This window comes from Argopecten irradians, chromosome 2 (assembly GCF_041381155.1).
Source record: "Argopecten irradians isolate NY chromosome 2, Ai_NY, whole genome shotgun sequence".
Classification (NCBI taxonomy): Eukaryota; Metazoa; Mollusca; class Bivalvia; order Pectinida; family Pectinidae; genus Argopecten; species Argopecten irradians.
Window position 1 is genome coordinate 59300943 of NC_091135.1, and position 13886 is coordinate 59314828.

A 13886-nucleotide genomic window follows, 5' to 3' on the forward strand; every position below is an offset into this window, starting at 1 on the left:
TCATTAATATTTACACGAATACCTGCTCTTACAAGAATATCATCACGAAAAACATATTGTCCGAGTGTCTTTAATCAACAATAATAATACTTCATTTAAATATTCGCTTGAACATGTATTTTCAAAATTTGATTTACACCTCTCAAAATCCGAATACAATGTAATTCGATTTTATTTAGAAATAGCTGCACACTTCCTTAGTTTATAGGTCTACGTGTACTTACTCGATATCCCGCGTGTAGACATAGCCGTATACGTCATATTGTGTTGGCTTATGTATTTGTTATTATTATTATTTTATGTCTTTCCAATGAAAACATCGCCAGACTGATTCTAGTCGATTACGTCATCAATCGACTTACAATGGACAAGGGAAGCTGTACCAGAGTGAAAACGGAGCATCTCAATAATCTAGTGTTCTAGTTGTAAACAAAAATTATAGCGAAACGTCAGACGAAACTCCCTTCGTATAGCGATTTCTTTCAGAGCCACCAGCATTCGTAATAGATATAATCGTTTATATACTGATACAAATTAGTACGACATACTTGAAGATGTTTCGATGGTTTTTTATGGTAAGTTTAGAAGGCTATAAAATATTTTCATTGACGTCACTTAAAGTGAAAGTATAACGTAACCGATTATCGATGTTATATGGTCACATCAGTTATCGGATGACGTACGTACATGAATAAAACATGCTGGGATTGCTGATACGGAAGAATGATATACAACTCTCTAATATAAAACAATTTATCGCACGGAAGACGAAAATGTTTCTGCGAACGTTTTAATATTTCGACAAGTAATTTTGCGATTTTGGCTGATAAATTGGACAAAAGGCTTAAAACGCTCTTCTCCTTCTACAAGGATACTATAAGGATACTCGCAGTGAACGCTTTGACTGACGAATGCCATTTGAGCATTATATTGCCATTCGCGTTCCAATTCCACCTGTATTACATCGTGTCCTTTATAAATAAAAACACTGTCTGTTCCTTCTATGCCATAAGGCGGCGATGTTTTACATACTATTTTGTCATATACTGTCATCATAAAGTGCATCGATTTTATATGTATTCAGACAGGGATGGACAGATCGAACGTCTTTTCTTCTTAACAGTTATCAAAATTGCAATCGTTTACCGCCTAAGTACTAAAACTATGTAGATTTTTGTTCAGAACCACATTTTCGAGAATTTATTTTATTGTATCTCTTTCTCTCTACTGAAAGAACAATAGCATCACTATTTCAATAAATACGTATAAGAATTACAATTATCAGTTTAATATACAGTTTAAGCTAATCAATTTATAGCATGAAAGAGTCTGTTCTTCTATTACTGTTGTCTATGAAGTCACACGTGTAACGATGGGGTCAAATTCAAATTCATTTATTTCCCTTTTTCATGATAATATATACATTGGTTATGTACATCATATTTACCATATTATATGCAACCATTTGTGTTCGATAAAGGTATAAAGCATTTGTTACATTATAAGAATAATTTTCGTTAAGGAGGACAATTAGTGTTGGTAATTGTCCTAATAAATTCACACAATTTCTTCAGTATTTTACTTAGTAGAGTTCATTTGTTCATTAAACTTTGTAACATTCGGTCGTAAACAAAACTATTTGAGCGGCTACGGTTTTACATAACAATAAATGATAGAATCTATCACTAATTTGTTGATTGTTGCATTGAATCAATGATAGTTTTCGCTTAATTAAGTTTTAATTGCAATTGCTTATCACCTTAGTAGATCATTTTCATATTTTGTTATGTGTATTTTAGAGTGTTTTGTACAATTATTGTTGATTTAAGAGTGATATATAATTGACCAAACCCCTGATGATAATATATGACCAGTGTGTAGGAAGGCGTTGTTCGTGTAGGTCACGCACCTGTTATCGAACTCAACCCATGCACAAATTACAGTAAAATAAATGACGAGGCAAAATCATTAGTTTCATAATATTTGATGATCACAGCATCAAAGTATCAGTTGACCTGTTCTTGGTAAAGACGCCGTTAAGAACCAGACGTTCGTGGGTGGGTCATTTCCTTTCTCTGATCCCAAATAGAACCGCTACCTTATCTCTGATAGTCTGTTGGTCGTTGTGGACGTGACGTCACAGAAATCTTGACTATAATTACGCGGTCTCGTATTCTCGGGGCATTTCGTTTCGTTTCGAGAAGGATGATCCCAAGAGGCGTTCTTCTATGGGCGTTTGCCGTCCTCTGGACGGCCAACGCCGGGGCGGGCACAACAAGGTTAGTGGTTCGATTCCCAGCAGCATCCGCTTAGATTCATCATCTGAATCACGTGATCGGAATATAGTGTCAAATGTGGCTTTTCGTCAAAGGTTTTTGTGTCAAGTATGCAGCCTTCTTGGATTTGTGAAATGTGTCTTATATTTGGAATTTAAAAACTGGTAAAAATTTAACCTTTGAACGATTTGATTGTCGTCTGATGATGTAAGCTAGTTCTTCAATTTTTTTTATAACATTTTCATAAATTTCTGGAATAATCATCCTTTGATAAAAGGAAATATTTTCTTTGATTTCTTTGACGACGCTATTTACATAATGAGTTTCAAATGATAGTTTATGTATAAGCTATGACTTGCGGAACGATTTCAGATTTTGTGCTGAAATAGAAAATAACTGGATAGAGGTATCATTATCTTAAAGATGCTCCACCGCTGACAAATGGTATTTTTTCACTATTAAAAACAGGAGCAGACGATTTAGTATTTTTCTTCAGTTACAAAAGTAACTTAATTTACACCATTACCGACATTGAAATGTTTGAGCTTCTAATTTTACTTCAAGTTGAAAAGATAAAAAAATAATTAAGTGCATCCCGAAAAAATTCCGTGGCACTATATCCTATATGGAATGAAGTACTGATTGTTCATGTACCGAAGGCAAACAAATTATTTTGTATTATTTTTTGTGGTAATTAGACGTATATATACACGATTAAACACCAATTATTGTTCAAATGATGAATATCATTTATGCTCTGTCGGCGGTGGAGCATCTGTAAGATTAGTAACGTTTTCACTTATATGTCATATTATCTCCTTTATAGAATCTTGCCATATATAATAAGGATTGTTAGCCGAGAATGGGGATGTTTTGGGATCTGTTATCATTTATAGACTATTTCTCGATATGCCTTTATCTGAACTGGCCGATGTATTCGTACAGCTGGTTATCTGGCGAGGATGGGTCGCTTATCTGCGATGTCACATAACACATTCCAAAGGCTGTCAATCTATACCTATTAAATATTAAAACTTCGGAAAATTAGAACATAGTATGGCTAATCCTTACGGGTCAGACCAAATTAACTATAAACTAACTTTCAAGTGATGTTCCGAAACAGCATTATGACATATGTTTATATATTTCTATCTATTGATAATTCTTCTTTACACGCATGATTATGTTGTTTTGATTAACACGACTCTTATCATTAGTATCTGATACCTCTGATATATTGAGCTTCTTAGACACATATCTAAAAGAGTTTTGCTTGAATTATCGGTCTAATGAGGGGAAGTACTTAGGGCCAACACAAATGAGAGTTGTCGGTTAATCGCCATAATGTTGGATCATGATGAATTATACTTTGCTACTATTCAACAATAGATTGGCAGTTCACCTGTAGAATATGTTAAAGATGGATGAATATAGATGATTTGCCAACGTTTAGGATCAATTTGTTTTGGCTTTTAACAGTTGGGCTCATTTAAGGGTGTGATAGGTTTAGGGGGTAAAGGATAGTATGAGAAAAAACACCGATCAACGGTCGGTACCTGGGTGGTGGAGGGCTCGTAATAATATGTCGAGACATCTTAGAACCACACGGCTAGCGCGGTCCCGTTTTGGATCAAATAAGCAGGAAAAGGGCTTTGGTGTTTATGATTTGCATATGGAGTTTTGATTAATTGTATATCCGTAATCATCTATACATTATTCTATGGACATTGCTTTGAGTACTTTATTGAAAATTTCAGGTTGTGCTACGCAGGCCGATGTAACTTTCATTCTGGATTCCTCCAACGCTGTCGGACAAAGCAACTTTGAGAAACAAAAAGACTTTGTGAAACACGTGGTCGGTGGTCTCAAGGTTGACCCTAACAGTGTCCGGATTAGTACCGTCACTTTCAATGACGTGGTACACAACCAGTTCTTCCTTAACCAGCACAATACACAGAGTGATGTCATGAACGCACTCTCTGCCGTGCCGTACACGGGAGGTAGCGCGCACACAGCCGACGCGCTACAGTACGTGTACAGGCAGTCGTTTAACACGATGCATGGAGGAAGGAGCAATGTACCCCACATCGCCATACTGGTTACAGATGGACCGTCCATTACTCCGGACATCACCAAGTTTGAGGGACAGAACGCCAAGAACAAGGGCATCATCATGTACAGTGTCGGCGTCGGCGGCGGTATCGATCGGGACGAACTCACGTCGATCGCCAGCGACCCGAAGTCTCGTTACATGATGTCAGCCGAGAACTACGATTCTCTCAACAGCATCTCCGACCTCTTGGCCTCGAAAATCTGTAACGGTGAGGGTCTACTAGTTACACCTTGATGGCAAATTAAACCAAGAAAAATCTCATTCAATTTTTTTTTCTTTTACATTTCATTACTTTTTAAAATGTGATATAGGAACGCCTTTGGTATACTTGTTTAAAGAATATTGGAGTAAAGTTACTTGATTTTTTTTTAACTTGTATCAATAATAGTTGGTATTATTTTCTACATCCCCAGTAAGACGATAATGCAAAATAATGTTGCCGTTGAACTTAGGTGCCGATTTGTTGAAAACCAATTTCTAGATGAACGTATTTACTACCAATTTTGATGTTCCATCTTCTATAAATTCCTTGTTTTCTTTCTTCTAGAACTACCACCAAACCCCAACATGATGTCAACACCATCAAGTAAGTTATGAAATGAATTATCATCTCTGGTAGTTGAAATAATCCTCGTCGTCATAAACAGTCGACTCTTACTTCATTGGTTGTATCCGAAACAAAAAGGACAAGGCAGAAGCTCTTGGGATACCGATGTCTTTCCATGTAAATCATTCTTTCCTATGGGTTAGAATTTCCATGCCTATTTAGGCAATATCCGTTGTATATAGTGTCACTTTCGTGTGGCAATACGTTACTGTAGTTATAGCTTAATGTTGTCGGTTATATGTAAAGGTATATACTATCCTCAATTCGATGAAATGTTATTGATATTGATCTCATGTTTCTAGGCTGTCTCCAAAATCCTGCTGATGTTGTCTTCATGGTCGACTCTTCAAGCAACGTTGGAAACATCAACTTCATGAAGATGCAGAACTTCATCAAGAACACCGTCGCTGATATGAACATACAGCCCAATGGCGTCCACGTCGGTCTAATGCAGTACAGTAGTTACCCCTCCTCCCAATTCCCTCTGACCCAGTACACCAACCGCGGCGACGTCCTCAAGGCAGTGGAGCACCTCTCTTTGATGGGCGGTGGCTCCAACACCGCCGACGCAATCTCATACACACGTGACCACATGTTCTCCCAGAGCGAGGGTGCACGTTCTAATGTTCCCAGAATTGCTATTCTGTTAACCGACGGCGATTCCAACGACCCGTCGTCCGCAATAGCCGCTGCCGGTAGAGCCAGAGATGCTAGCATTGGAGTGATCTCCGTTGGTATTGGTGGACGAGTCAACCAGCAGGAACTAGCCGGCATTTCTCCATCCAACGTTATCAACGTCAACAGCTTCGATCAACTTGACTCTGTCAAGGACACCCTTCTCCAGAAAATGTGCGGAGGTACGAATTTACGAAACACCATTCTTATGTTTTGAGAACATTATACAAACTGATTTTTTTGTGAAAATAAAAAGGCGTCTCGCAAAAAAAATCTCACTCGAAAATACAGTCGTCTACAATGTTATTTGCTAATTCAAGAAATATTTTTCTATAAAGCGTTGCAGTCGTTCCATGCCTTCGCATGCATTACACCCAATTGAAAATAAAATGTCGTTGTTTTTTCATGTATTGCAGTCAAAACAACCTTCGACTTCAACGCCGGTAAGTGGGATTCCGCTGTAGTTTACATTGTAAGATGCATGATCGATAAATTTAGAGCTTTGTATTTGATAAGTAATTCTAAAAGCGTTTGCCTCTTGTTAACTGTAGTTGCTTTAATGTCGTCATTTTAAATGAAATTCAAAACTCGACATATGACATTCTTAGAATGTTTTAAGTGCCATCAAGCACCAAATTTGATGGTCAATAGAATATATATTTGAGAAACACACATATATATAACAAAACGTTTGATATACATTATTAAAATTGACCGTTCAGAGCAGTACGTGGCCATGTATAGAATGTTAGTACTGTAAAGAACGATATCATTTCGACAAAAAAGTATCTGAAATCACACTTAAAACGGCATGTACCGTGATTAACAGTTTCCAGTGGTTCCTGCGTCAACAAATTAAACAATTGTGCTGCCTACGGACGAGCAGTGTGTACCAACTACCAAAATTGGGCTAGCGCAAACTGTCAGGCTTATTGTGGAATTTGTACATGTAAGTATTCGTCTTTACATATCCCATAACTTCGTTTTCAATACTCCTATTACAGAGTACACCATAACTCTGACTACGATTTCTGGAAACAAAATTTGAGTTATGGTTAATGCCCTAAATTCGTCAGGGACCTGTTTTCGTCATGTTTTCAATTTTGCTTATATCTCATGAACTATCGCGTGATTTCATAAAGAGTGTCGTCTGCCAAAGCAAATTTGATTAAAGATGCTCCTCCGCTGAAAAATGGTATTTTTTCACTATCAAAAACAGGAGCAGGCGATTTAGTATTTTTCTTCATTTACAAAAGTTACTTACTTTACACCATTACCACCATTGAAAAGTTTGAGCTTCTAATTTTACTTCAAGTTAAAAACATGAAATATAATTATTTGCATCCCGAAAAAATACCGTGTCACTATATCCTATATGGAATAAAGTACTGATTGCGCATGCACCAAAGGCGAAATGAATTATACAGTGTATTATTTTTTGTGTTTATTAGACATATATATACACGATTAAACACCAATTATTGTTCAAATGATGAATATCATTTATGCTCTGTCGGCGGTGGAGCATCTTTAAGGAAAATTTGTCTGACTTAAAAAAGGTTGTGTGTTATAACCAAGTGATTTTATAAAAACGATGTAGCAATATACCCAAAAATGGAGCTATTTTCTTAAGTCCATTTTAAATGAAACTTTAAAACCCTACCGTCAGCGTTTGACTGTCCATGTGCACTGATCAGCAGAATGTCAACAATGTACCGGAAGTCACGTGTCTGATCATGTGATTCATAGCCCAGATTTTAGCTTATTGCAAATTATTTTGGCAATTCACAACGTACCCAAAATTTTTGGTGCGGTACTGTTGAAAACATAACGTTATTCTATGTAAACAGAGGTGGTCGTCACTTTCCATGACCAAGAGGTTTAAAGACTTAAAAGCGATGTAACAAAAAGAAACTTTCAGCTTAAACACGGTCTCACAAGCGCCTGCATCCTCGATACTCCAGGGCTTCCGATCACTTACGATCACTACACCCCTGGACTATCTCATAGTGAAATTGAAGGCAGCTCAGCGGAAAACATTTGACCAATCACAGGCTAGCAAAGATTTCCTTTGAAGACTACAGAGAGAGCGACGTCTAACATCAAAGTCACACAGTCAACCACGGTGTACCGTTATACGGCTCTTTTGATGTACATTAAATGACTAAATTACCTGTTCTATTCTGTTGCCTCCAGTTTTACTATGAGATAGTCCAGGGGTGTAGAGATCGTAAGTGATCGGAAGCCCTGGAATATCGAGGATGAAGCGCCTGCTACTCAACATTTATTTGGAATTACGTCATTTTTTCATAATAAGCCAAACAGCACCCCACCTGACGAAAATAGGTCCCTATTGTGTCGGCCATCACCGAGCGACCGACAGGTAGAAATCTTCCGTATCGCGATAGATAAATAACAAATTGATAGACAACTTGTTGTACAAGTAAGACAAAATATTATATATTTGTGTTGTTAAAATTGGTACATTTTATTTCTTGCTGGTTTGTTGATATACGGAAGATTTGAATACCCTGACGAATATTGGTCGAGAAATCATGGTTTTTTATTGGCTTTCTAAGTAATTTATATCTTGAAGGCGACTAGCGCGCGCCTCTTTTGTAAAATGCAAAATAGGGCCTACTGCACAAGTGTACCACCGTCAATATGTATCTTCTGATCTCACAATAAATCGTGGTGTTTTAATTCACAATATTAACCAAAATACAAGAAATAAATATAGATCTCTTGGATTTATGATGGTTTACGTTTCGGATAATTACTATTTCATGAAAATGGTAAATAGGGGTTGAACCACTTTGAGGAGGTATGCCGTGTTGAAATTAAGCGTCCGGAGGACGCCGATCGATATTGCGCGCGAAAATATGGCTCCTGCTGCTGCTCCGTTTTGAAAGGTCCGTTTGCAAACATAGGCCTAACGTGTACGGTAGCCTAGGCCTACTAAGGGCATATATTTCAGCCTACTTTTGTTAAAAGTTTCCAATTTAACTATTCTTTGATAAAGGTTGATCGCTTTTCATTTTTTTTCGCGTTATAGGTGAATGTAAATGAGATTGAAACTTTTTATAAAATGAACAAGCTGACGATCTTTAGGCATACTCTGACTTTCTCTTTGACTTGAAACTCTTTCATATTCCGTAGTATTAGAACGTTTGATAGACATCTCAGTCCAATATGTGACTCGAGGAGGAGTTGCCAAAGCCTAAAGCTATAACTTCCAGTAACTGTTACTTCTATTACAGACAAATACCAGCCTTCCCTGCCGACCTGTGCCGACAAAGTCTCTAATTGTGCTGCTGTAGGATGCACCAGTCAGGTCCAATGGGCCCGTGACAACTGTAAACTCACCTGTGGATACTGTGGTGAGTAGGAGTATTTTACCTGAATTGAAAGATGTTGAATCTCACACTCTTGCTTCATTAAATTAATGATTTGCAAATCTGTGACGTTAATGTTTTTCGCTGCAAGTCATTTGGACTAGTAAACACCAACAATTTACTAGACTGTCTCTTTAATCACTAGGCCTTACCCAAATTAAATATATATATAGCCGTTTTGCTTCTGTACTTCAAGTCATCATCATTTCGGAATTGAGACTCATATCGCATACAGAATGCAGTCCAAATGTGTTTGAAAAATAATTTTAATCAGGTGGGGAGCCAATAGTCCAATTGAACTAGTTCATTACAATTGGCACTAGGCCTAGTCCGGCTCATACATTTGATAACCATTTTTAGGGATTTTGGTCTCAAATAAGGGAGGTACATTGTTTTGTATACACGCGACCTATATGAATAAATTCAATATTTGCTTTTTTTACGATGAAATTCTTTGCAAAATAATTACAAACACATAATTTCATGTTAAATATCATTTTTCACATTGCATTTGCTTTCTTTGCTTTTTGGAATACAGCATTAGTCTGCATTAGTATTGAGTTTTACTGAAATAAAGGAATTTAATGCATGGTTTTGCAAAAGTAGTCACATCCCTATATATTTTCACCCAGTTCTGGAGCTATTTCATTGTTCAAAACATTAGACTGGGCTTTTTAATATATCTTTCACAATAATGGATATTCAACTTGAAAGTTCTTAAATTTACAAGAACTAAATTAAGAAAATGCAGAGAATTGTTACAGTAGAATTCAAAATGTAAAATTAAACAGTAATTAATCTGATAGAGAATAAAGTAGATTTCTTTTTAATTTGATTTATCTAAATTCAGTTACTAATGATAAGTTTTTTATTATTAATGTATTTTTATTCTAAAAATAAATTCACATCAAAATTCTAAAAAATGATAATACCTTTTCCATTTTTAAAAACGTGAATATTAGGAAATCTGGAAATTCTAAACAAATCCGGGTCATCTATTACAATTACCCAAAATGGCGGCCATTACGATTGCAAAGTTTGTGACATCCATCAGATATAGATAGGCCTATTTAACATTAAAAACGTGAGTAAATCATTTACAGTTGTAAGCAGTATTTGTTTTGTAGTGATACTCAGTAGCTGTAGTCATAAAATTTATTGAAAGGCTAGCTGATTGTTTCTAGGCGGCCGATCAGCTGCTTAAGTTTACGTAATACACAGACGTGAGTGAAAGTGACACCACAATTTAACACAAGGCAAGGTGGAAATTAGGGATGTCATGGTTCATGTTTTTTCAGCTCGGTTCGGTTTGAACTTTTTTTGATCGGTTTTCGGTTTTTTCGGTTCGGTTCAGACAAATCTTAATTAAACACTTTTTAAGTCTATTTTCTATAAAAAACAAGTTTTACTCTAGATTTAAAGATGGAATATCACTTCAACAAATGTTTTTTTCTTTATCAAAATTTTACTTCTAATTAAAAACATATAATTAATTGCGTCCTGAAAAATAATCCACAGCACTATATCCTATATAGATTGAAGTTCTAAAAGTGCATGCAGCAAAGAAATTCATTAATTATTTTATATCATTTTGTGTCTTAATTAGACATATAGCACGATTAAATACCAATTTTTGTTCAAATATTGAGTATCATAAATTATATGATCTGTCAGCAGTGGAACATCTTTAAAAAACATAATTGAACATTTTCTAATCTTTTTAACTCTTTCAGTACTATTGACACATTAATCAGTCACAGAGAGATATAATATGTCCTCGTATCCTTCATGACGCATTATTATGTGATGATTGACATGTGAAAATCGTAAGTTTTACCGCAAATCAATACATCGGTATTATCTCAGAAAAAGTGTTTAAACAGTATTATGCATTGGAATTATAATAGAGATAAACACTATAACGTACCAGGTGCATGTTCAATCGTAAAATGGTTTAATTCACGGAATATTGGCCGACGGAAACGGGATTGTTTACAATCAGCAATACAATGGCGGCTTGATTTAGCTGCCGATATTCTGCGGGATTGTTATCGAAAAAATATAATAAAAAATAATCAATTATAAAATATCAAACAATAAGTGAAATATATCATTTAGATATTATGTATGTGCAAAAAAAATGTCCGCAGACAGCAAAAAATGATCTTCTTAATGACTGAACTTGCACACGTGTTACACATGTATGTCGGTCAACAGGTGTATTTCTCGGGATTCTGACAAACAACTTCACCGTATTTTCAATGAAATAATCTGCAATACAGTTTATACACGTAAATTACAGGTATTATAGGACAGTTATTTTTTTTTAAATGAACCGAACCGAAACTAAGAATTATCGTACCGAACCGAACCGTACAGTTGAATTTTTCGGTTAACCGTATTTTTGGTTAACCGTGACACTCCTAGTGGAAATGGCTCAAGGCTGCAGATTAGGGCCACTGGGGTGTTGGTCAGAGGGCCAGGGAGTGGTTACTCTTGTGCTATAATTAACCTAGCATGTACACAAATATGGCGGCGAAAATAAAATGGAGGGGTTTACGAAATATGGGAATTTAGACTCTCCTCCCGGGAGACAATAAAAGGCTTTAAAATACGAGAGGTTTTGTCTCTCACCGGGAGGTATGGTATGTATGCTGGTTGTAAAATTGCTAGCCGTTGGCATCGCCTATTGCTTAAGTTGCACATGTCATTGCCACCATTTTTCGGGTGCATTCGATTGGGCCACGGACACAAACAAAAATGATGCATCCAAAAAAGTTTAGGCGGGGTGGGGTGGGGGAGGGATGTTAAAATCTATGTAGGATTAGAGGACCCTAAACATTCATAATTACTACTGTACTAAGATATCTGTAGATATGATATTCTTTTTCAACGCATTACAGGAGTTGGAACAGGAAGCACAAGTGCTGCTGGTTTCTGTGAGTATTTTCATGTGTCTATAATATCAGAATATAGTTTATATTTAGTCTTTATGTGATCACAATTACAATGTCAGAAAATATATTGGTACTCATGGTTAGATAAAAGATTATCAATTAGTCCTGTATGTTTTTGTTGACATTTACTTCAGAAATTGCTATTTGGTTAAAATTGAAACACTTGTAATTTATATATATTTATGTACAATAGCAAAACACATAATGGAGAATTGCATTGTTTGGATTAAATTTGTTTTGTTTTTTTTTGTAAAATTATTTTTATAGATGGCCGTTGTGCATACAAAGGAAAGACCTACGCTACAGGAGAGAAGTGGTCCGATAGCTGTGACTATGAATGTGTCTGTCAGGATGGAAACTCAGGAAAATACAACTGTTACAATAAGTAAGCAGAAACTCCCAAGATTTCTCTGAACTTCCCTATATTTGAAAGTTAAAGTAATGCGTAAACACTTTAATAGATATAAGTAATATTAAGTGTGTATGTTTTCAAAACTAGGTTTAATGTAAGTATGATTGTTAAATTGTTAAAGGTTAATGTTTTACATTCTTCCTAGTAATCGCAGTGTACTGTTTTAGGTGCCCAGTGTACTACGATCTGCCCGCCCTTTGTACGTTGGTGAGGAAGCCAGGAGAGTGCTGCTTGCAGCCAACCTGTAACTTTGCTTCCAATGTCCAGACCATTGAACAGAACAGCGCTGCTGTAACACCTGAGGGATACAGTACGTAGTTCCATCAATTAAAATTCTCAATAAACTTGACTTACAAACACAGCTGTTTTCTGAATCCTGTTAAATTTTGAGACTAAACAGATTCACCTGCAAAATGAAGAATCCAATAGAATCATTTCTTGATCTTCTGATTGTTTGCTCTTCATTTAAGTATAATAGCAAGATTATATGACCATTAAAAGTGATTACAAATAGTCTGGTAATTTTGATGATCAGCATGACAACATTTTAGTAAAGTATTGTAATTCACAAGGATATAACATTTGATTTAATATTGGTTTTCTTGGCACTTACATTTGGTACAAAAATCGAGTGGCTTGGTATGAATATTAATTTGTTTTGTTTGATAGAAGTGTGTGCCTACAAAGGAAAGCAGTACTTTGAGCGCCAGACATGGAAGGATGGATGTGACTACCAGTGTACATGTCTGGATGCATCCACTGGACATTACAAATGTGAACAACTGTAAGTAATAATGCAATGCTAGTTGTTCTAATAACATTTTATATTATTCTTACTGTTTTTAATTCATTATTTCATTTCACTTTAGTCTCAAAATACTTATATTTCACAAAACATTTTGATTGTCTATTTTCTGACGATACATTCAGTCTAGAGAAAACATTTAATTCCTAGTTACATTTTATCAATGAAATTTGGTGCACTATTCTATTAAGGAATAAAGAACAATTTGCATATCAAGAATATCTTTTCTAAAATGCATCATGTATGATCTTACTGGTATGAAAGAAACTTAACTTTTCTGACTACTAGGTGCCCAACGTACAACGCCCTCCCTAGCTACTGTAACCTGGTTCAGACACCTGGCCAGTGCTGTAAGCAGCCAGTGTGTGAATTCAGCCAACAACACGGAAGTTTCAGTGGACAGGGTCAAATCAGTGGACAGGGGTCTGGTATGTCTGTCTGTCTGACTTTACACTATATCTGACAGGGGTCTGGTATGTCTGTCTGACTGTACACTTTATCTGACATGGGTCTGGTATGTCTGTCTGACAGTACACTATATCTGACAGGGTATTGCTAGAGTTATTTAAGCAAGGCCATTAACATATTTCCCTGTAAGACTGAAGATTATTTACCTATCAAATTATATTTAATACAATTTTTTTCT

The 13886-nt window shown here is 36.0% G+C and overlaps 1 protein-coding gene across 2 annotated transcripts in view; it reads left to right on the plus strand.

Annotated features, from left to right (window-relative positions):
- Positions 1 to 2190: 2190 nt before the first annotated feature.
- The window catches only part of LOC138316084 (uncharacterized), a 71141-nt gene continuing 59445 nt past the window's right edge, over positions 2191 to 13886 (plus strand). For both annotated transcript variants that reach the window (XM_069257575.1, XM_069257576.1), the window contains exons 1-12: positions 2191 to 2279; positions 4034 to 4597; positions 4937 to 4975; positions 5299 to 5853; positions 6088 to 6114; positions 6501 to 6620; positions 8932 to 9051; positions 11970 to 12005; positions 12291 to 12408; positions 12603 to 12745; positions 13105 to 13219; positions 13529 to 13668. In XM_069257575.1, the coding sequence (XP_069113676.1) occupies positions 4243 to 4597; positions 4937 to 4975; positions 5299 to 5853; positions 6088 to 6114; positions 6501 to 6620; positions 8932 to 9051; positions 11970 to 12005; positions 12291 to 12408; positions 12603 to 12745; positions 13105 to 13219; positions 13529 to 13668 (1768 nt within the window). In that variant the 5' untranslated portion in view covers positions 2191 to 2279; positions 4034 to 4242. The remainder of the gene's footprint in view (positions 2280 to 4033; positions 4598 to 4936; positions 4976 to 5298; positions 5854 to 6087; positions 6115 to 6500; positions 6621 to 8931; positions 9052 to 11969; positions 12006 to 12290; positions 12409 to 12602; positions 12746 to 13104; positions 13220 to 13528; positions 13669 to 13886) is intronic.